At 35.0% G+C, this 22568-nt stretch overlaps 3 protein-coding genes across 3 annotated transcripts; 1 reads left to right on the top strand and 2 right to left on the bottom strand.

Moving 5' to 3' along the window:
- Window positions 1-3440: 3440 nt before the first annotated feature.
- LOC121755796 (protein trichome birefringence-like 11) lies at window positions 3441-6184 on the top strand. Its single transcript, XM_042151194.1, has 3 exons — window positions 3441-4040; window positions 5033-5422; window positions 5513-6184. Exons 1-3 carry the CDS (start codon window positions 3676-3678, stop codon window positions 6015-6017), a joined length of 1260 nt encoding a protein of 419 aa, XP_042007128.1. The 5' UTR covers window positions 3441-3675; the 3' UTR covers window positions 6018-6184.
- Window positions 6185-6257: 73 nt separating this feature from the next.
- LOC121755803 (antifungal protein ginkbilobin-like protein) lies at window positions 6258-6922 on the bottom strand. Its single transcript, XM_042151206.1, has one exon. It carries the CDS (start codon window positions 6792-6794, stop codon window positions 6393-6395), a length of 402 nt encoding a protein of 133 aa, XP_042007140.1. The 5' UTR covers window positions 6795-6922; the 3' UTR covers window positions 6258-6392.
- Window positions 6923-7534: 612 nt separating this feature from the next.
- Window positions 7535-11058, bottom strand: LOC121755789 (aluminum-activated malate transporter 13-like). Its single transcript, XM_042151179.1, has 6 exons — window positions 10738-11058; window positions 10233-10373; window positions 9647-9919; window positions 8925-9049; window positions 8685-8828; window positions 7535-7953 (listed from the first exon to the last, which is right to left on the bottom strand). Exons 1-6 carry the CDS (start codon window positions 11000-11002, stop codon window positions 7615-7617), a joined length of 1287 nt encoding a protein of 428 aa, XP_042007113.1. The 5' UTR covers window positions 11003-11058; the 3' UTR covers window positions 7535-7614.
- Window positions 11059-22568: the final 11510 nt, after the last annotated feature.

Here is a 22568-nt window from a genome sequence, read left to right as displayed (position 1 = left end):
TTAATGGGGAGTGATTAATTGCTAACTCATCATTTAATTGCTAACTACAATTAATTTTAGACCATAGGATTTTAGAAATATTGTGGTCTAAAATTTGCCACGTGTAATTTTTATTTTTATTAATTAAATCGAAAAAGATAAAAAAAACTACCAAATTAGGGTTTTGGATGAAAATGTCAATATAGTGTTCCGAAAATATCAACACAATGCTTTGATAATGTTAACACATTGCTTATATTGACATTCTACATGTATTTTATATACTATGTTAACATTTGTTGCTGTACGAAAAAATTGAAATTTTTCAAAAAAAATTTCAAATTTGGACATCGGAATATATGCAAGTGAGATTTCGTTAGAATCCTTATGAAATTATCTTTAATTTGATATATGTTGTGCGACAATATAATTTAAATCAAGAAAGTTATATGCATTTTAAAAGTTATGAGATATTTTTCAAAAGTTAGTTATAACTAATTTATGATAAATTGACCTTAATACTCTTATTGACGTTTTTGTTAATCGTATTGATATTACGGGGCTAATGATCTAGGCCATTGATTTGAATATCTAATAATTATTATTTAATTGTAATTAATAATTAAGTATTTAGTTATAAGTATAACACTCCCCTCATATTAATAGTAGTAATTATTTATCAAGAATCAAATATTTGCGCTGGTGCTAGGTGTAATATTGGGCCGCCCCACTAAAAATGTAATGATATATCCAATATTAAAATATTAGTCTAAATATTATTGATGCCTATATTTATATTATAATTAAGGTCAAATTGATAACTAACAAATTATATTTATATTATAATTAAGGTCAAACAAATTGATAACTAACAAAGTAATGGGTGATTCGTGAATTGTGTCATATTCCCAAATGTATTTACTATAGTCTATCTATAGGATAAACAAAATAACGAATTTATTAATTATCTATAAGTCCATAGCCCCAATTAGAAGCGATTATTTTGTTGGATAAATTATCGGTTATTTAAGTCATACTTTTGTTCATTTTTATCAATTACATAACATTTAAATAGTACGGATTTAATCGCGATTTTATTAAAATTCGCAATTTTTTCACAGAACAGAGACAAATATTTACTCCTTATTGTTAAACTGAGTATTATTGTCTCGTGCTCTTTATTTATTTTTGTGATTGTGCATGTGTTATTTCTCAATAGCTAGAGATTAATTTGATATAAAAAGTCACGTGTAATTTAAGGGCTATGGATTATAGTGTTAATTAGCAAATTTACATTAATTTCTTATTAATCCTTAGATGAAGTGCTATAATAAAGGGTATGAATAAAATCACCCTAAATTAATGCGCAAAATGAGAAAGCGTGAGACGCGCCTTATTTTATAATCAATCAAAATTTGTAAACAACAAACGGACTTTACCTTTTTAACTATTTTAATTTTCGTCATATCCCAATTAGATTTTGAATAATTCTATTTAAGACCAATCATTACCAAAATCCCGAATTTAATCGAAATATATTATTTTGGCGAACCTAAAAATTGGTAGTGAAAATCATAAACTGATGCTAAAACCAATTTCCGTTACTATGATAAAATTGAGTAGTACAAAGCCCCAAACTATCACCCCCAATAACATTTTTTTCAATAAAATAAATAAAAATAATACCAAATTATATGTAAGTCAGTATTTCGAAGCCTCCATTCATACGAAATTAATGTGGGATTTTGTCCATTATACTTTTAGTAAATGCAAAATTTTCGATTGATACTTCTAATTCCAAAAAACTAGCAAAGTTTTATTAAGTGCATAAAACTATTTCTCTAATTGATGCAATAAAATGCGCTTATATTTTCTTGTCGTGATATTCACATTTCACGTCACAGAAAAGAAACTAGTAAAGTACTTATTTAAATTCTACATTTAGATTCTATTTTAATTTGTAACAAAGTGTTGGCAGAGAGTCAATGGAATTTTGTCGGCTGCAAAATGTCATTTTTCGTAACCAAAGCCCCACAATTCCCATGCCCTTCCTTCATTTTCTCACACACTTTTTATACCCCATTCCTCAATTTCCATTTTCTTTTTTGTTTGTATAATTAACAATTTAGTACTATCATTTTTTGTTTTCATTTTTTTAAAGTCATCCTCCTAAATGCTCCCACTAAATAATACTTTTCCGTCTCATAAAAATATGCACTTTTAGTTAAACATGAGTTTAAATGCATAATTGACAAAGTAAAAGAAAAAAAATTAATTAAAGAATTATTATTAGAAAATGAGTTTCACCTCTTCAGAAAAAAAAATAGTCTCCAAATTGTGAAAGTGTATATTTGTGGAATGAACTAAACAGGAAATAATACATATTCTTTTGAAACGGAATCAAACTACAGTAAAAAAGAAGTAAAATATAAATTCCGATATATAGTTTGCGCCTGGTACATTAGATAAGAGGAGTATTAATATCTATAATACGAGATGAATCAAATTACTGTAGCACCATGGTAATCCTTGTACTTTGGCATACATTATCACACACTACTAAATTATTGCAAAAATGTAAGTCAACAAGATATAAAAATAAGGAAAAATTGTTGCAAAAATTATAAATTTTAGTTAAATTCTGATTCTGTCCCAAAATTTCAAAACTTTTTTTCCAATTTCTCTCTTAAAAAATCAAATTCTTATTCACAGGTGGTGTTATCTTCGGTGAATTTGAATGTTACATCGGATACAATTTCACTCAGATTAAACCCTTTTAGGGAAAATTGTTAAATGTGTTAAAATAGCTTATTTTCAAGGTTGTGAGACGAACTAAAATTTAATTAAAATTCATTATTTCTCAATAATTTGCCATAAAAATAAATATGGCCTCATGTAATTAATAATCATGAAAACTAAACAAATCTTAATGTATAAAATAGCCGTAGATACATGGTGCTATTCAGTTGTTATGTTTACTTATGATTAGATGTCATGTCTATTCTTATATCTTGTTCGATTATCTTTCTTCTCATAAACTCTAACCTGTAACAATATATATGGATCTGTCTCCATAGTGCCAAGATTATATAGTACTATTATTTGTTTAATGAAGCAAATTTTGCATCAGAGAATAAAAATAATCAAGCAATAACGTTTTCCCAAAGATTGAATGAACCATCAATCAATGCATATTATATACTCCCTCTCCGTCCCGGACTACTCGCACATTTCCTTTTCGGTACGGAGATTAAGAAATGAGTGTATAGCAAAGTCAACAATTGCGACTGTAGGTGATATTTTTTACTAAAAATGGAAAGAGTGCAAATAACTTGGGACGCCCAGAAAGGAAATAAGTGCAAGTAGTTCGGGACCGAGGGAGTATAACAAAAATGGGAGAAATTGCGGCGTCACCACTGAACTGCACAAAACCGCTTAGCCATGACTGTATATACGCCTCAACTTCAAAGTCCCCACCACCACTCTCAAATGCAAACAACAACATCATCATCTCCCTCTCCCCATTAAATAATTAATCAAGCTACTTCTCTTCACAATTTGGTCCACAAATCATTTGTTCACATCTTTGTCCTCTCCCTCTCATCATCCCACATTCTTGTCCTCTTCTCTTCTACTTATTTATGAAGAAAGAGGGACCAAAAAACCCACACCGCCCAATCAAAATCCTCTCGAAAAATGGGGCAGTTTGATTTCATCAAGAAATTGAAGTTTCAAGAATCCTCTCCTGCGGTTGTGGGATGCTTCTTTTCCAGCATCTGCTTAATCTCCTTCTTTCTATTAGTCGATTACAGAGTTCTCAATGGGCAGTTGCTGCTTCTAAGCAGCTGGTTCAAGTCATCGGAGAAAGTGGGGTTTCTTGAAATTGGTGGTGAGGGTTGTGACATATTTAGTGGGAATTGGGTGTGGGATGAGAGCTACCCTCTCTACCAATCCCAAGATTGCATGTTTTTGGATGGTGGATTTCGATGCACTGAAAATGGGAGGCCTGATCACTTCTACACCAAGTGGCGTTGGCAGCCTAAAGATTGCAATTTGCCCAGGTTTTGTTTTTTGGATTACTTATTTTTGGTGTGGGTTTTGAAGTTTGGTTTGTGGGTGTGAAAGGGTTTCTTGATTTTTGTGGAGATTGATGTTTTTCTTGAATATTTTACATGACAGTGCAATATAATAGGAGTATCAAAATATGAATGAAAAAAGATGAGGTTTTTGATGGAGTTATGCATTTAATAGTGTCATGGGATTGTTTAAGTTGTTGTGTTGTTTCTTTTCTTGAAATTGAATGACGGTTTTTTTTTTTGAAAATTTTACCTAGTGAAATTAGATTAGACAGTGCAATATGAAAGAAAAAGATGAGGTTTTTTTTCATAGAGATATGCATTTAATAGTGATATGAGATTGATAAAGTTGTTGTATAGTTTCTTTTCTTGAAATTTTTTAATGGGTATGATGGAAATTGGCTTATTGATTTTTGTGAAGATGTGTTTCTTGAAAATTAGTGGGATTAGACAATAATGTAGCATTAATGAGAAAGATGAAGTTTTTGACAGAGCTATGAATATAATAATGTCATGGGATTGATTAAGTTGTTGTATTGTTTCCTTTCTTGAAATCTTTTTATGGGTTTGGTGGAAATGGAATAAAAGGGATTCTTGAGTTTTTGTAAAGATGTTTTTCTTGAAAAATTTTCACAGTGGGATTAGACAGTGCAATATGAATGAAAAAAATGAGGTTTTTGATAGAGATGCATATAATAGTGTCATGATTTTAATTAAGTTGTTGAATTGTTTCTTTTCTTGCACTCTTTTTATGGGTATTATGGAAATTGAATGAAAGGGCTTGTTTTTTTTATGAAGATTTGGAAATTTTACATAGTGGGATTAAGCAGTGAAATATGAATGAGATAGAGAAATGCATATAATAGTGTTATTGGATTTCGATTAAGTTGCTGTATTGTTTTATTTCTTGAAATTTTTTTTATGGGTTTTGTGGAAATTGAATGAAAATGAGATTTTTTGTGTTTGTTGAGTTGCAGATTTGATGGAAAAGTGATGCTTGAAAAGCTGAGAGACAAAAGGATAATTTTTGTTGGAGATTCAATTGGAAGAAACCAATGGGAATCCCTTTTGTGTATGTTGTCTTCTGCCATTGCTAATAAAACTTCCGTGTATGAAGTGAACGGAAGCCCTATCACGAAGCATTCGGGCTCGTTGATCTTCAAATTCTCCGATTTCAACTGCACAGTCGAATACTACAGAGCTCCGTTCCTTGTCCTGCAGAGCCGAGCGCCCCCAGGCACTCCGGAGAAGATCAGGATGACCCTCAAACTCGATCACATGGATTGGAGCTCCGAGCATTGGAAGGAGGCGGATTTGCTCGTTTTGAACACCGGCCATTGGTGGAACTACGAGAAGACCATCAGAGGGTACGATTGACTAGTCTTTTGTAATGAGTTATCTTGTTTGATCTGTATCAGATACATGTATATGAAGCTAACGCGTATTGTCATCTTCAGGGGATGTTACTTCCAAAAAGGGGACGAGATCAAGATGGGGATGAGCGTCGGGGACGCGTTCCACGCGTCCCTGAGGACTCTCTCGGATTGGATAAGCCGCGAAGTGAACTCCTCCAAGACCCATCTCGTCTTCCGAGCCTACGCCCCCGTCCATTTCAGAGGAGGAGACTGGAAGAACGGCGGCACCTGCCATCTCCAGACACTGCCCGATCCAGGCTCACCGCCTTCCTCCTCGTACGTAGAGCTGGAAACCGTGTTGGATGGCTTATCCGAGCATCTAAAAACTGGGAATGTGGAGTTACTGAATGTGACTGTGATGACTTCTCAGAGGAAAGATGGCCATTCCTCCTTGTATTATTTAGGTCCCAACGGCGGACCAGCTCCGATCCACCGCCAAGACTGCAGCCACTGGTGTCTCCCCGGCGTGCCCGATTCGTGGAACGAGCTCCTCTTTGCCGCCTTCCTCAAACGACAGTCGTCGTCTCCTCCCCCTGCCTCAGCCTGACTGACTCAATCACCTCTACATTTGGGAGTCATTCAACACAACAAAACCACAGATTTTGTTTCTACACAGATATTAAAGCTTATGTTGTTGCATATACACAGGAATGTTGTAATTAGGGCTCCAATTTTGCAGCAATTTGTATAAATGAAAGCTCTGATTCTGTCCAATTTACACAAATGTAAAGCTTAGTGCTCCAATTTTGCAGCGAATTGCATAAATCAAAGCTCAGATTGTGTTCAATTTACACAAATTAAAGCTCATGATGTTGATTACTGTAAATTAGGGTTCCAATTTTTCAGCAAATTGCACAAATCAAAGCTCTGATTGTGTTCAATTCACAAAATTATTCAAACACGAATTCAGACTGTGATCGAATCAATCATCGAAAGGGTACTGTTCGTATCTGACAAGGCAATCGTAGAGCTCACCGCGGGCGCCGATGCGGGCGTCGCAGCCGGCGAGCATGGCGGTTTTGGCGGCGGCGAGGCAGGAGGCGCAGTCGGAGCTGGCGAGGGTGTGGTTGCAGGCGGCGTGGCCGTAGGCGAAGGCGTTGGGGTAGGGGGAGATGTTGCGGAGATCGTAGCCGCGGCGCGACGGCGTGGCGGCCTCGAGCTCGGCGAGGACGTAGGCGAGGCTGGCGGTGAAGGGGTCGCCCTTGGAGTAGGTGCCGGAGTTGCAGAGGACGCTCTTCACGGCGGTGTTGGGGGTGCCGGCGGAGATCCGGCAGAGAGAGAGGAGCAGGATGGATGCGAGGATTTGGGGGATTGGTTTAGCCATTTTGTTTGATGAATGTTGTTTCTGTGAAGGAGAGGTGTTTGTGAAAACGCGTTAGTGAGATTGTTGGGTGATTCGCCCATTTTTGGATTTTTTGTTCGTCTTTGCTCTCTTTTTGGCCGGCTGACTTGTTTTCATTTTCACAAAATAAAGGCACCGGAAGCAAGGATAAGAAAGTCATCTTAGAAAAAATCCTAGAGATGCCCACGGTTCCAGTTTTGGAAATTGTTAAACCGGAATCGAACTATGAGGGTGTTTTGCGGTTACGGTTTAAGTTTCAAAACCGGCAGTTTTTTTACGATTTTTCACGGTCGGTTTCACGGTTTTTTGGCAGACCGTCGGTTCCGGCACGGTTTCAATACCATAATTTTGAAACAAGAACCGAACCACGGTTCTAAAAGTGACGGTTTTGGTTCCATTTAAATCTCACGGTTCTGGTTCGGAACCGTAACCGGTTACGGTTTCGCAGTTAACCGCCCGAATCGTAAACCTTGACCATCTCTAAACAATCCCCGTGGGAAGCAATCGTTCTTTGAATATTTTTAGGCCACCCTTCAGTATGATAAAGTTCTCACACATTTGTCTAGATAGAAAATAAAAATCTAGATACAACTTTTAAGACAAGATAATCCCTCTTTGTAACTGAAATAGTCGTGGAATTTAGCTAAAAATTAATATAATATTTATATCATCATATACTGTTTGTTATATGTATTTCTATAGTTTTGGTATACTTTATCATGTAAGTAAGGCTTATATGTTGAGCAAAATTAATTTGTTATTTACAGCCTCAATAAATAGTGGATATAGGAGTATAACAATATTATACATCAATTTTGGTGGCTCTAAAATTTGCAATCTCCCCCAATTCTTCCACTTTTGCCGCCAAAATTTCGACCTTCTCCGCTATCTCCAACAACAAGAAATTCGAGCTCGAAATAGCAAGATTTTCATCAGTTCCGACAACTTCGATCTTGCAAGAGACGGACCCTGGAGGGCATAATTGTAATTTCAGCAACTGCAATTTAGGGTTGATTGAAAGCTTTGTTTGGCACTTCTCCATTTTCCCAATGGTGTCTCCAATCTCATTCAATATCCAAATCATTGATAACAAGAAATCGTCACATTGTCCCTTTAGCATTTGCCTTTTCAATGGTAGTGGCTGATTACAAAATATTAAAAAAAAACATGATTAATTATAATTCATAAATTTTGATTCATATTTACAAATATGCCGCTGAAATTAAATATTACTTCCTCCGTCCCCCAAATTTTGTCGCAGTTTGATCCATCATGGATTTTAAGAAATGTAATGGAAAGTAGGTTGAAAAAGTTGATAGGGTGTTTTAAAGTATTAGTTTTATAATAAAATGTGAGCGTGAATAAGTTAGTGGAAAGTAGGTCTATTACCAAAAGTGGTAAAAAAGTAAAATGTGAAAAATTTTGTGGAACGGATGAAAATGGAAAAATGTGACAAAATTTCAGGGACGGGGGGAGTAGTTCAAATTTGAATCATCTAACGACTAGATGATTTTACATAAGTAATGATATATTAACGGGACGATAATTATTTAAACGTTTGATAAAATTCGAGTAGGTAATATAAGGTTTTAAAAAAATATATTAAATCATGAAAATTTTAATTTTTTTCATAGTGTCTTGTCTGATAAAACAATTTTTTTATGCTTAATATATTTAAAACAAAATTGTGTCATTAAAATGAATTTTATTTCCTTTTTTTATATTAATTAAACAACGTTATTTAAAGCATCATCTAAAATATTGTTTAACTGTACACGATGGGACGATTGGCAAAAATCAAAATTCCGTGATTTAATAGTATTTCATTTTAAAATCATATCGAATTGATCAAATGTAGCAAGTTATTAGTACCTGTTTGGGTGATTGAAGACATCCTTTAAGAGAAATAATTGTTGCAGCAAGTTCTCTTAGATGCTCTCCAATTTCCAAATATTTATCCCATGGATAATACAGTCCAAATTTACCATGCCATGGTTCCCATTTTGCATGATTTGCCTGCAAATAATTAAATTTAATTAGCATGATTTTGTTATTTTACATTTATAAAAAAGAGAAATGAAATCTTTAATTAGAACATGATGGATTAATTACCAGTGCTTCATCATTTGATTTGGAATTGATAACTATCTTGCAAGCTAGAATCGATGCACTACCATCACCCACTTTATCATGAATTTCCTTGTCACTTCCCAATTTGAAATATTCATCAAAGCATCCTAAAATATTCCAAAAGATATTGTTAAACCCTAAATTAAAGGTTCAAAAAAATATCATAAAAAATTAATGCATGCTAAAGCACTTAGCAATATTAATGAATAATTGGGTATCACTATTCATCCATTAAAATTCATAACTATCAAAATTTAAAAACCACCAACTAATCTTTTTCCTAATGTTAATTTCAATTTAGCTCAAAAAAATAAAAGTCAATAGTCATTTAAATTATAAAGATTAGTCAAATTTTGGTCAGTCCCATAAAATTTGAAATCTGAATTTCAAATCGCAAAGTTTCATTTTTCTCAAATGTTTACTTCATGTATAAATTGTCATCTTCTATTAACGTTTAAAAATGGCGTGTTTCTATTTTTCTTATATTTTCCTTTCTTTCTTTTTTTACTTTTCTTATTTTAGTGGAGCAACGTCGTTTTTAACATTATCAAAAAAACGTTATTCGAGATATAATTAAAACTTTGTAATTTAGTATTCCGATTCCAAACATTATGACTTATGAGATTGCCTAGAATTTGTTCAAATTTCGTGATTTTAACTACTATTAATCCACAATAGAGTATAACAAAAAATTAATTACTTGCCTTGGATACTATTAGCAAGTTTGTTAAACTTGGATGAGGTAGAGAAATGGAGGTCATTACTTGCCCAAATGGGAAATATGAACAAGTTGACAAAGATGCAAAGGATGAAGCCCATGCCGATGGCAGCAAGGCGGTCGCGCGCCACCTCCACCACCTTCTCCGCTCGGACGCCCGAGACCGCCACCAGATTGAAAGTTAGGATCGAAATCATGAACCCATAATCGTATCTCTTCTTGATATTTGGCACCAGTCTATAATATGTCGCCACAGTGCCTAAAACATTAAATCCAAAATTTATCTCAATTGTGTGTATGTAAATTACTTGTAATTAAGATAGCCACAAGAATTTATAGAGAATCATATTTTCAGAAATAATATTCCTATAAATCATAATACAGTTTTATTTTCCAACAAACAAACAATCAAACGTGTCCTAGGAGTTATAGGAAATCTTTGACACATAATATCAGAAATATAAGATTATTAGGTATGGACAAAAAAAGTTTTGGGTGCGTGTGAAGAGATTAGATATGTCTTTGATAATAATAAATAATTAAATTAAAAGATAGGAAAAAAGAAAGTGAACCATAAGCAAATAGTGAAATAGCAACGATGGTTGGTTTAGCAATCCCTCCATTTTCAGCCGCTAAAACTGCAGCCAAACACCCCATTCCTCCTCCTATCAGCGTTCCAATCCCGCGGTTTATCCCTTTGCTCAATGTAGCTCCTGCACACGCACACATATATTTCAGCAAACGAGATTTTATGTTGTGTTGTTTAATGTGGTAAATGGAAAAATTTTATGCGGTAAATAGAGGAAATAAAGTAAAGAATGGGGTTTTCGTTTCTAGAAATATACGAAAAAATGTACATTTTCCAATGAGACGGGACAGTGATAAATAACTAATACACAATCATGAATTGGGCTTAGCACTTGAAAAAGTATCAAACCCTATAACGAATTTTATTTTTATCAAAGAAAAATGCTCAAATCAACAAAAAGAACAAGAGAAAAATAATGTCACAGTCAGACAACACCGATCGTCTCAAACCCTAAATGAGAGTAATTGAATTCGAGAGAGAGAGTTGACCTGCATAGAGTTCGAACATGACAACAACGGTCATGATAGACCACATGGCATTCTCCCCAATTTGCTTGAACATAGAATTTACCAAATACAAGAGTGAGACAAGAACCAAAGCCACCCCAACTTTGATGCTATGGATAATCCTCCTTTTGTCACTTCTATTACATATTTCCTTAAAAACCGAAGCAAAACCCTCAAACCAAGAAAATGATGAATCATTCCCATCTCCATTTTTCTTACTTCCATTTGAGGTAGTAGTAGAACTCATGCTTGCACGTAACAACCAACAAAATTGATAAAAATAAACAATTTGATGATACACTCATTCAGTTTCTTTGATGTACATTTGAGTTCGAGTTTCTAGTCTTATATATAGCATGTTATTTCTAAATTATCAAGAGACGGGTAGGGTAGGGTAGGGTGGGGGGATGGGTGTTGTCTCTTTTATCACGTTTGGTTTGCCAAAATAAGAGGAAACATAGCATGAATTTCAAGTAGTGTTAATTAGGTGTACATTTTTTCCATTCCATCTTTTGTGGTTGGGGTCTTATATTGTGAATTTTAATTTTTTATCACATATTATGTTGTTTGTATCTGTTACGACTTTGTTTGGCTCACCATATGATAGCATGAACACTTTCTTTTCGTATCACTTGGGCTAAAAATAAAGTAAAATTGCAAGGAATACATAAACATTACTTGGAGATTTGACTCAAAGCGTTATACTAATGTTAAGTTTGAGTGTGTATCATCAAACCCTCACACTGGTATCACATCGATGTTCGATCGGCGGCTTTGCAGGTGAAGTTCCCAATGTGCAAGACCTGTGGTATTGGTCAAGACATGTGATGACTTGTGACATGTTTGTGGTCTTAGTCCTGATCTCATGTAAATAATATCATTATATATAATCTTAAGTTTTTATGTACGTAGCCAATCCCTCACAATATTGCAAAATATGTGTGTTTTTATATTTTTTTGTATTCAACGTTAGTTAAGCGATAATATTAAAAAAAGTTAAAATATTATAGTATTTGTGACATTAAAACATATATTGTGAAAGTACTTTTTAGTTGGTGGCTTAAGTGGTACACGCTGCCTAGCACGATTGCATCAGACAAAACTGTGAAGGATGGGAATTTTTTTTTTGGTAATTAATTATTTAAAAGTATTTAAAGTTAAATGTCGTGTAATGTACCGTGTGGAGGTGGATGCAAGAATTTAAATTGTAGGGGATATTTACTATTTTATTTGGCAGATGTTGGAGAAATTCCTAATTTTTCATTAAAAACTGACACCTTAAAATTTACATTTGATTACAACATTGATATTTTAGAGAGAGAGAATTAATTTAAAATGTTGACATCGCTCGCCAAACTCCGCGTAGGCGATGACGAGTCAACAAATTTAAACACAAAACTCCACATTTTACTTTTAATGCATCCTGTGTCACATGTTCAATGTCTATCCCTAATTAGTTCTAATTTGGGTTAATTACAACCTAAATATAAAGACAATAATATTATTGCAAATAATTTCATATTAAAAAGGGTTTAATTACTAGTAAAACCACAAACAAACTTTGGTCGAATTTTGGGTTATCCATACTTTTTAAATTTTGAATACGAAACAAAAATTCTTAATTGTTAAACGATAACTTTTTTGGGATAAATCTAATATTAAATTGGCGTACATTTATAAAATTTTGGTAATATCAATGAATAGTGACATAAATATATATACTCATGCGACGACATGGACACCTAAATAACCTTTTAAGCCTAAAAAATTGAAAATAAATAAAACAATTTTGATCAATTGAGAAAATTGAGAATTTTTAAAATTTCAGAATTTGTCATACATATTTTGAAATATAAAGAGAAACAATAATTTGACTAAACTTAATTTTATAGACAATTAATCATATTAGAAATGCAAATTATGCTTTCATTTTACATTATCACTAGGAAGATGTCCAAGTTGTCATTACGATATACAGTATTCCTACAATTCAAATTCCATAATTCTCCCTCTTCTCAAAAGTATAAAAATAAAAATAAAAATTTACTAAAATTACGTGGAACTCATAAAATTTTCACTACTTATGTAAGGCAACCTAAAAATCTAAGTTATCTAAAATAAGAGAGACATTATTATTTGAGTGAAGCAAGTGTTTGAAAAAAGTTTGAATTTAAAAATACATGCGGTATATCATTTTGGTCCGCCAATAAATTTTGACCGAGTACAATTCCATTTAATTTATCTATTTTCTATGATTATGATGTAATAAATACGTAGTAAAATTCATATTAATTTATTTATTTTCTATGATTATGATGTAATATATACAATGGTTATAATCAGCCCTAATTTGTAACTATAAAAATTAAATTAAATACAAGAAATTAAAGTTGAAGAAAAGATTAATAATAAGAATATATGCGCATAATAAATTATATCCACCATAATGAAGTGGATATAATTAATGGTAAATAAATTGAAAAATCAAAGCAGTAGTTACTCCATCCATTCCTTGTTAATTGAGTCACTTATTTTTTCATTCATTTTGGAAAAAAATGATAATAAATGGTTAAAATGAAAATAAAGTAACATTATTTTCTCTCTTATTTATTTTTTTGTCAGTTTAACTATTTATTATCATTTTTCCAAAACGAATGCAAAATAGAAGTGACTCAATTAACGAGGAATGGGGGGAGCAATTTACATTTGGAATACTTGTTAGTAAATCTTTTGAGTTAAATGCACTAAAATGTTGATATTTACAACAAATTACAAATTCGACAAATGCAAAAATTTCACAAATTTATCACCAAATTGTAATTCCGATCTCGATTTTTTCTAGCAAAACTTCGATTCATGATTCGACGTGTCAATAAGAGGGAAAATGAGAGGCATCAACCTTTGATCCACTATACCAATAAATATAAAACACATGTAAGTCGCCCGCAGGGGCGTAACGCAGTTGGCAACGGAGGGGCAGATCTTGCTGCAATGAGCCTGGGTTCGAATCCCACTGCTGTCGTGTAGTTGCTTCCATCTCTCAGGCACAAGTGTGAGGCCTTGGGAGATGGGCTTCTGGCAGCCAGTGGGTTAGGGCCTCCCCCTTAAGGGGCTACTGCGTACCCTGATTGAACCCCCTCACATGATGTCGGACCGGAGTGTGGGGGCCGTCAAGGCGACGGAATCGCCTTTTTTTTGCTGCAATAAAACACATGTAAGTCGACGTGGCATTCATTTGGTATAATATAATTAATTATATTGTATAAGTAACATGGTATTTTAATTTCCCAAAATAGATACTCGGAATATTTGGAACCATAAAATGGGTGGAATTCCATGGTGATTATGTTTGATAAATTAATATGATAATCCAATGCTTACGACAAAACATTAATGCCCAAACATTATCCCTAAATAAACGAAATCACATTATCTTATTATCCACACACTTTATCGTTATCATTACTTTTATTAAACTATCTGTGGTTAAAAGGGAAAATAAATAGAGAAGTGGAACTTTGATTTTTTTAATAATTTGTTTTAGAAGTATTAGAATAATTAAGAATGTTAAAAGAAAAAGAAAATTTGACGTGGATCACTATATGGTCAAAAGAAGAATAATTTTGTTTCCAGAAAGAAATAAACTCTTGTACTTATAAATGTCTTCAAACAGGATCGCAATAACATTTTTACTCGTGATTTATAAAAAAAGGTGCTGTTAATAATAATATCTAAATTCATAGAAAATGGAAAAAATCGGGTTTATAGGCTACTTTGCCACTAAAATAACAAAAATGTACCCATTTTGTTATCTCTTTCATAAATGGGAAAAACGCCACCATGGTTGGCGTGTCTATAGGTAAAAACGCCAATATAGTTGGCGTTTTATAATGTCATCGTATTTTAGTCGTATTTTCTCCAAATACAGTTAAGTTAAAACACGTCAACTTGGTTGGCGTGTTACGTGAAAAAACGCCAACTACTTTGGCGTGTTTAACAGATATAGACGCCAAAGGCATGGGCGTGTTTAAGTTGAAAAACGCCATGGTCAATGGCGTGTTTAACATAGCTCCATTGAAAGCTTTGAACAGCAAGAGCAAGCCGCGTCCTTACAAAGCGCGGAGAAGGTGGGAGGCGAGGTCGGAAATGGCACCGTGGCGATGGGGGTCCAGCAGAACCCAGCTGCGGCTCAAGCCCTCCAATTTCTGGGTGTCGCTCAAAATGTCGTCATCTTTGAATACCACTCGGATTCTCTTGCCCACCGCCATCACATCACCCATGCACTTCCCCCAATTCCCCACACTGTTTGCTGTGAAGGTGTAGTTTAGAGAGAGAAGAGAGAGTGATGAGTGACACTGAAACGCCATTGCCAATGGCGGTTTTCAACTGAAACACGCCAACGCCGTTGGCGTCTATATCTGTTAAACACGCCAACATAGTTGGCGTTTTTTCACGTAACACGCCAACCAAGTTGGCGTGTTTTAAATTAACTGTATTTAGAGAAAATACGACTAAAATACGACGACATTATAAAACGGCAACTATGTTGGCGTTTTTACCTATAGACACGCCAACCATGGTAGCGTTTTTCCCATTTATGGAAGAGATAACAAAATGGGTACATTTTCATTATTTTAGTGGCAAAGTAGCCTATAAACCCGATTTACTCTAGAAAATGGCCAGAGTACTATCAAATTGTGTAACATCATGCTTATCCAATTGGGCCATTTATTTAATGCCAATCGATATTATGGGATCATATCCAACATATAAATATTGGGCCAAGAAAGGCACTATAATGGTAGGTTTGCCACTAGCAAATTAATTCCACCTAAGTCATTCAAATTGAAATCTTGTAAAGATAATTTTCACATGGTTGTGACACATATATTCGTCTATTCTCTTATAAATTTATATTTAGATCAATCTAAATACAAATTTATTTATTTTTGTTACAGTTGTACCCTTATTCTTATATTGATACACCATTAGTAACTCACATTAATTTTTTTTGTCATTTTGGTCTGTCTCATAAAATTAAATAATTTCTATTTTATATTTTTCATTACACATTACACTATTAATATGTGACTCACATTAATTTTTTTTGTCATTTTGGTCTGTCTCATAAAATTAAATAATTTCTATTTTATATTTTTCATTACACATTACACTATTAATATGTGAGTTTAACTATTCACTAATATTATTTTAACTATTTTTCTATTTCTCACTTCTATTTTTCAGTTTCACATTAAAATTTGTAATATTCCCAAAGTCTTTTTTTTGGCGGACGAATGTCGTATAATAAAACGGTTTATTCTACGTCATGTTTCTTTCAATGGTTAATTTACATAAAGAAGTATAAGGGCACCCAAAATGGGGCGCCCGATGGCGGCCATCGTCCTCGGGCGCGGACGATGCCTCCATTGTGGGTGCCCACCATCGTCTGCGCCCTACGCCCTACGCCCACGCCCGATGCATCATCCGCGGAAGAAGCGCGGATGATGGACTATCGTCCGCGCCATCGGGCGCCCCATTGTGGGCTCGGCTGACGATGGGCGCGGACGATGACACGCGTTTTTTATTTTTTGTATAAATACCCCTACCCCACCTTCATTTGTAACATTTCATTTCACGATTCCACTCTCGAAACTCACATTTACTACGAAATAGATTCAAGTCCCAATAGTCCGATGCTTGGTGAGGCGCGTTGGCCGGGTACAGAACCCGACGAATATCGGCCGATCGACGCCAACACGTAGTATGATTCCGAATTTAGTACGGAATCGTACGGTTTGGATGACATGGAGCCGTCTCCAAACCGACCCGTCTCCCCCTCCCGCCGCCGAGGGGAAGGCGGCGGCGACATCATCCTCGACCGCCGCCACCCCATCGCCGATCCCGGTCCCGATCCTGACCCTGAGCGCGACGGCCACCGCGTATGAGTCGTTGGCAACAGCCTCGATGGCGAAGGCGTTGTTGCAGACGCACAAGGCCCTCAAGAAGTGTACGGACCCCGCCGAAGCCGAATATCTCCGGGGGTTGATCGATGAGCTGCGCCGAAAGTTGAGAATTGCGTATATTAGCCAACTTGAATCGTGTAACTTTTGTGTAATTAATGCAATCTTCGCTGGTTTTTAGTTAGTCGTTCTGTTTTTTAATTAGTTTGCATTGTATATTTGAAAACATTTAAATTAATTAACAAAACAATACTAAAACATATAGGGCGCCCTAAGGAGCGTCTTAGGGAGCCCCATTGCAGTTGGGGGCAGGAGGATAAAACTGATGACGTGGTGCGCCATAGGGCGCGCCTTAGGGCGCCCCATTGAATACATCTTGTACGGTATCTTGTACCATTAAAAACGAGGACACTAAAATTCTTACCATTCATTATTTTGCTTCAAAAAAATAAAATCAGGTGGCATGCATGATATATATGACTCAACATTCACTATAACTGAACTTTTAAATTTTATTTATAATTAGTTGGCATTAATTTATTGACTCCAATTAATGCAAAATACACACATGCATGACACAAGTTAATATTGTAAAATACAAAAAAACAGCACTAATTGGTTTGTGAAAATATAACAAAATAAACATATTTTAAATATGTTTTAATATATTTAAAGTATTTAATAGTAGTACCAAATTGAAAAGAAAGAACCAAATCAGTACTTTCCTATGGAAAGATTTGTCAATAATTAAATGAAATAAATTGTACGCGTAACCAACACGGAATATCTCTTATATTTTAAACCCCAAAAAACAAAATCAAACCACAAAATAGATTATAGAAAGAAAAAGAAATGAAACAATAAGGTGTTGGCCACTAGTTGTTCGATTAACTTTTGTGAAGTAATTGTTTTTCATTTACCAATCCACTAGATGATTTGATGAAATTGTGGTGTGGCTTATACCTTCTTGATTTTGATGGATACCTGATTGCTTCTGACATATAAAATATGTATACATTTGATTAAATTCTTGGACTAACATGATTACATATGTTCCTCTTGGAATGTTTCATCAGATTGATTTGGCAATTTCAGTGCAATTTCTCAACAAGTTTTGATTAACAAATAAAATGGTTGCTTCCCTTGAATAAAATGATTGAATGAAATCAATATATTAGTACCAACTGAATAGTAGTGAGCATGAATTCGATAAAATTATTTGTCAAAACAAAAACAATAACCAACCATAAAAGCAAAAAAAAAAACTATTCCTACAATTTATGAGCAGGTTGAGGGACATTCTCAATAAAACCAAAAGCACTAGAGCATTATCCAAAGCAAAATCAACAACATAAATCCAGTCATCTAATCACTCCAAAGATAAGACTCTCACATTCTCTAATCAATAATTGTTTTGAGATTATACTGTAACTTCTTGTTTATGTACTGATTTTAGAAAGATTACCGGATTTGTACCTTAAATTGCTAGCTATTTTTTTTACTTTTTGTTCATTGTTTGTTCAATGTTTGTACCTTAAATTGCTAGCTATTTTTTTATTTGAACATTTTGTATCACGTAAAGAAAATAAGAAAAATACTTATTGGATTAGAGGAAAAAGAAAATCTTGGTGAGTGGGGTGGGCATAATCGTACTACCACTTTATCCGTAGCACGGAATTGATAAACCTATTGCTTTCTCCATTGCTATCACATCAAATTAAATTAAATTAATTAAATTAAATTAAATTAAATTAAATAAATTAAATTAAATAATTAAATTAAATTAAATTAAATTAAATTAAATTAAATTAAATTAAATTAAATTAAATTAAATTAAATTAAATTAAATTAAATTAAATTAGAGCATCCGCAGTGAGGCGGATGATAGGCCGCCCCATGCCTCGGGCGCGCCATCGTCCGCCCACTGTGGGCGACGTGGACGATGCAACGTGTTTTTGTTTTTTTTTTAAATTCGAACATTATTTTTATATAAATACCTCCTACCCCACATTCACATTTTTAACATTTCCATTCACATTTCCACTCTCAAATTACACTATAAAATGGATTCCGGTGAATACCCAAGTCCGAATAGTCCGATGTTTGGGGGTAGTGCACGTTGGCCGGGTACAGACCCTGACGAATATCAGCCCTTCGACTCCAACACGCAGTACGATCCCGAATTCAGTACGGATTCGTACGGTCTGTCCGACATGGAGCTGTCTCCAACCCGCCCCGCCGCACCCGCCAGAAAGAAGCAGAACCGACACCGGGCGTACAAGTTGCCACCTCCGGAAACGAATGAAGAGTACGCCCCCGGGAGGACGAACTACCAACTGGATGAAACCCTCGTCTTGGCGAGGTGTTGGGTGGATATTTCGGAGGACTCGGTATTTGCGAACAACCAAAAGCAGGTTGCGTACTCGGAGCGCATCGCCGAGCGCTACAATGAGGCGAAGCCGCCGAGCGCGTACAAGCGCCATAGGGAGCAGCTCCGCAAGCACTGAGATCAGGTGAAGAAGCAAGTCAATCTGTTCTCAGCGGAGTACGAGAAGTGCTTGGGGGTGCAGGGAAGCGACGAGAGTTTGAGCGATGTGCGCGATAGAGCGTTGTTGTCGTACCAGTCATTGTACGATGACTTCACGTATTTCCACATATGGGTGCTCTTGAAGGACAAGCAGAAGTTTCAAGACGGGATTCTGCCATCGGCTGCGCCAAAGAGGACGAGGACCACCGAAGCCGGTGCTTACACGAGCAGCGAAAGCGGCGCATATCCGGTGGACCTCAACCGGACGATGTATGAGGAGGAAGAGAGTTCCGGCACACCGGTGTCCTCCCGGCGTCCCGTTGGCGTCAAGGCTGCGAAGAACAAAGGGAAGGCGAAGGCGACATCCTCCTCACAAGCCGCGGCCGCCCCCCATCGCCGACCCTGACCCCGGCGTCACTTGCCTACGTGGAGTTGGCAGCGGCCGCCAACCGGAGGGCGTTGTTGGACACACACAACGCCCTCATGCAGTGTCAGGACCCGGCCAAAGCCGAATACCTCTAGGGGATGATCGATGAGCTGCTCCGCAAGTTGGGACTTTGTAGAGTAGTCAACTTTTTTTTCATTTCTAACCCGTGTAACTTTTTTTTAATCAATGCAGGATTTGCCGTTTTTAATTAATCGTGGTGTTTTTTAATTATTTTGCATTGACATATTTGAAAACATTTAAATTAATTAACAAAACAATAGTGAAACCTATAGGGCGGCTTATAGGGCGCCCCACTGCAGGTGGAAGGGTAGGAGGATAAACTGATGATGTGGCGGTGCATAGGGCGCCCCATTGCTAATGCCCTTAATCTTTTATTGGCTTGTTCTTGATGCTTCTATTATAGTACTCCATCCGTTCCATAGTAGTGGAGGAGTTTCTTCATTTAAGAAAAATTGTGTTAAGTGAGTTAAGTAAAGAAAGAATAAAGTATGAAATGAAAAAGGTAGATAGATGAAAGAGAATAAAGTAAAAGAGAGTAAAGTAAGTGAGAAGAAATGTGTTGGCTTTTACTAAAAAAGAAAATGTCTCCACTGCTAAGGAACGGAGGGAGGACAATTATTTTGATGAACTATTTAAATAGCGTTCATATACGACAATATGTAATCCATCCGTCCCATTCAAGAATGTCCACCTTTCCTTTTTGGTTTGTTCCAAATAAGATGCCCAGTTTTTATATTTGAAAATAAACATCTCTCTTCTCTCTCCTTATTATAATACTATTAATTACTTTTTTTACTGTACTTACTCTATTTAACAACTTTTCTTAAAATCACATGTTATTCAAGAATATGAACATCTTGAGTGGGACGAGGTAACATGAGATAATTGAATTAGCCATAGTGGACTCGATCAAGTTTAAACATCCAATCATTACATAATAGTCTAAGCCGAAAAAAAAACTTTTTAGTTGTAATGTAAGTACTATTTGCGTGGTTGACATAGCAAATGAAGTCATCTTTTATAAGGTGGTTTATCACTATTTATCAAAATATTTTTGTGAACAAATAATAAATATGTGTATGTAGGGATATTATAAATTAAAAAAGTTATTTCTTTATCACCCAAATTTAATATGGATAGTTAATTTTTGTATGATCAATGGTTATGGTGAAAAAAACATTAATGTATACTACATGCACACACACATATATACATACATATAACATTTAAAAAAAGAAATTCTACTATAGTATTATTATATTGATACATTAAGTATATTTCAAGCCTACCACTCGAAGTCTAGTTTAAAAAAGAAATTCTACTATAGTATTATTATATTGAAGATGATAAATATCAGCCATAGAAATATTTAATTCACTCCATTTCATTTCCATTATTTCTTCCATTCCTAAAATCCATTTTTGTGTCTCGAAAGTTCTAAATCAAATAGGTACAAATTAAGCATACAAGAGATAAGGGAAATACAATGCACAAACTAGTGGAGCCTCCACCTACCCATAACTATGTCTTGCATCTAATTAAACGAAACTAGTTGAAGTATTCATTAATCTCCATGATAAATTCAATCTATTGGTTAATTGATGAAGTGATCTAGTTAGGTTTGTGTCAAGACTATTTTCTTAAATGGAAATTGTCGACCCTCTTATTTTTGCCTAGACATATGGCTAAACATTAATCATGAGATTTGTGGAATGATTTTTATTTTGATTATCAAGTATTTTTTTAAATTTTACTTCATGAGTGGGATTATGTGAAAATTTGTGGATTACTATGTACATTTTCTATTCCCAATGTTGATGCATTGTAGGGCAAGGAACCGCACTGCAAAGTGCAAACCAAATTTCAATTTTAAAAGATTATATTTATTTATTTATTCTTCTATAAATACGATAATAAATCGTCACAATTCATCTTCGCGGTTGGCGGCAGTTGCATTGCAGGGCACAGAATCGCACCGCAAACAAAATTTCATTTTTATTTATTCTTTTTTTTCTTATGTAAATACAACACTTTATTTTCATTTTTAGTTATTCATTTACATTTTACAAATTATGAAAATTTAAAACAATTTGGGATGGAGAAAAATTTTAAATATTGAAATAAAAAAAAGTGAGATATAGTTCAATTTGGGGTATGGTACGTTACTAAGTGTTGTGGTATTATTTAGGCCATCCACAACGTTGTTCCTATACCGTTCCTATACCGTTCCTTAAACCACTATTTGAGGGTCCCACTGTACTTTTTTACTCCATTCCTTAACTAAGGAACGGAACCTGCAACCCTCCGTTCCTTAACCGTTTCTTAAATTACTATTCATTCAATTTCATTTTTTTTAATTTCCAACCCAATTCAATTTAAATAAACACACTTTAAAAAACACACTTTATTAAAAAACACACAACATTAAAAAAAATTACAACTTAAACGTAAGCTGGCGGATTGCTGCAGTACATTTCTGCAGCGTCGTGTGGCTGGGACGGCCGACCGCGTCGAACCCTTCCTGGAAGAACTCTTCCCGGGCTGCCAAAGTATTCGCGATGTGGAGAAATAACGGTTTTCCCATGCGGAAACGGCGACGGAAGTACGTATCTCCCCAAACCGGGTTATCGCAGAAGTAGTCGCGTACTAACCTTGTGGCGGCTTCCTCCCGGTTACGATGGATGTACGTACGGGAGCGTCGTTGGGGCGGCGCGGCTTCTTCCGCCTCCCGTCGTCGATCTTCTTCAAGTGATTGTTCTAATATTTGACGCATTTGTTCATAAGGATCCATTAGTTTGATTAAATTTGGGAGAAGGAAAATATAGTTGATTTGAGATGAAAATTGGGGTGGAAATAGAGAGGAATAGATGTGTGT

Source organism: Salvia splendens, chromosome 1 (genome assembly GCF_004379255.2).
Source record: "Salvia splendens isolate huo1 chromosome 1, SspV2, whole genome shotgun sequence".
In the NCBI taxonomy this organism is placed as follows: Eukaryota; Viridiplantae; Streptophyta; class Magnoliopsida; order Lamiales; family Lamiaceae; genus Salvia; species Salvia splendens.
This window is presented reverse-complemented; position numbering and strand designations above follow the sequence as displayed.

Excerpts from the sequence above, each read along its gene's own strand:
- LOC121755789 (XM_042151179.1), bottom strand. The coding sequence starts at position 11,002 with ATGAGTTCTACTACTACCTCAAATGGAAGTAAGAAAAATGGAGATGGG. Across the intron at positions 9,050-9,646 it reads ACTTGCTAATAGTATCCAAG|GATGCTTTGATGAATATTTC; the intron begins GCAAGTAATTAA and ends GGAATATTTTAG. Across the intron at positions 8,829-8,924 it reads AATCAAATGATGAAGCACTG|GCAAATCATGCAAAATGGGA; the intron begins GTAATTAATCCA and ends AATTATTTGCAG.
- LOC121755796 (XM_042151194.1), top strand. The coding sequence starts at position 3,676 with ATGGGGCAGTTTGATTTCATCAAGAAATTGAAGTTTCAAGAATCCTCT. Across the intron at positions 4,041-5,032 it reads AAAGATTGCAATTTGCCCAG|ATTTGATGGAAAAGTGATGC; the intron begins GTTTTGTTTTTT and ends GTTGAGTTGCAG. Across the intron at positions 5,423-5,512 it reads TACGAGAAGACCATCAGAGG|GGGATGTTACTTCCAAAAAG; the intron begins GTACGATTGACT and ends TGTCATCTTCAG.
- LOC121755803 (XM_042151206.1), bottom strand. The coding sequence starts at position 6,794 with ATGGCTAAACCAATCCCCCAAATCCTCGCATCCATCCTGCTCCTCTCT.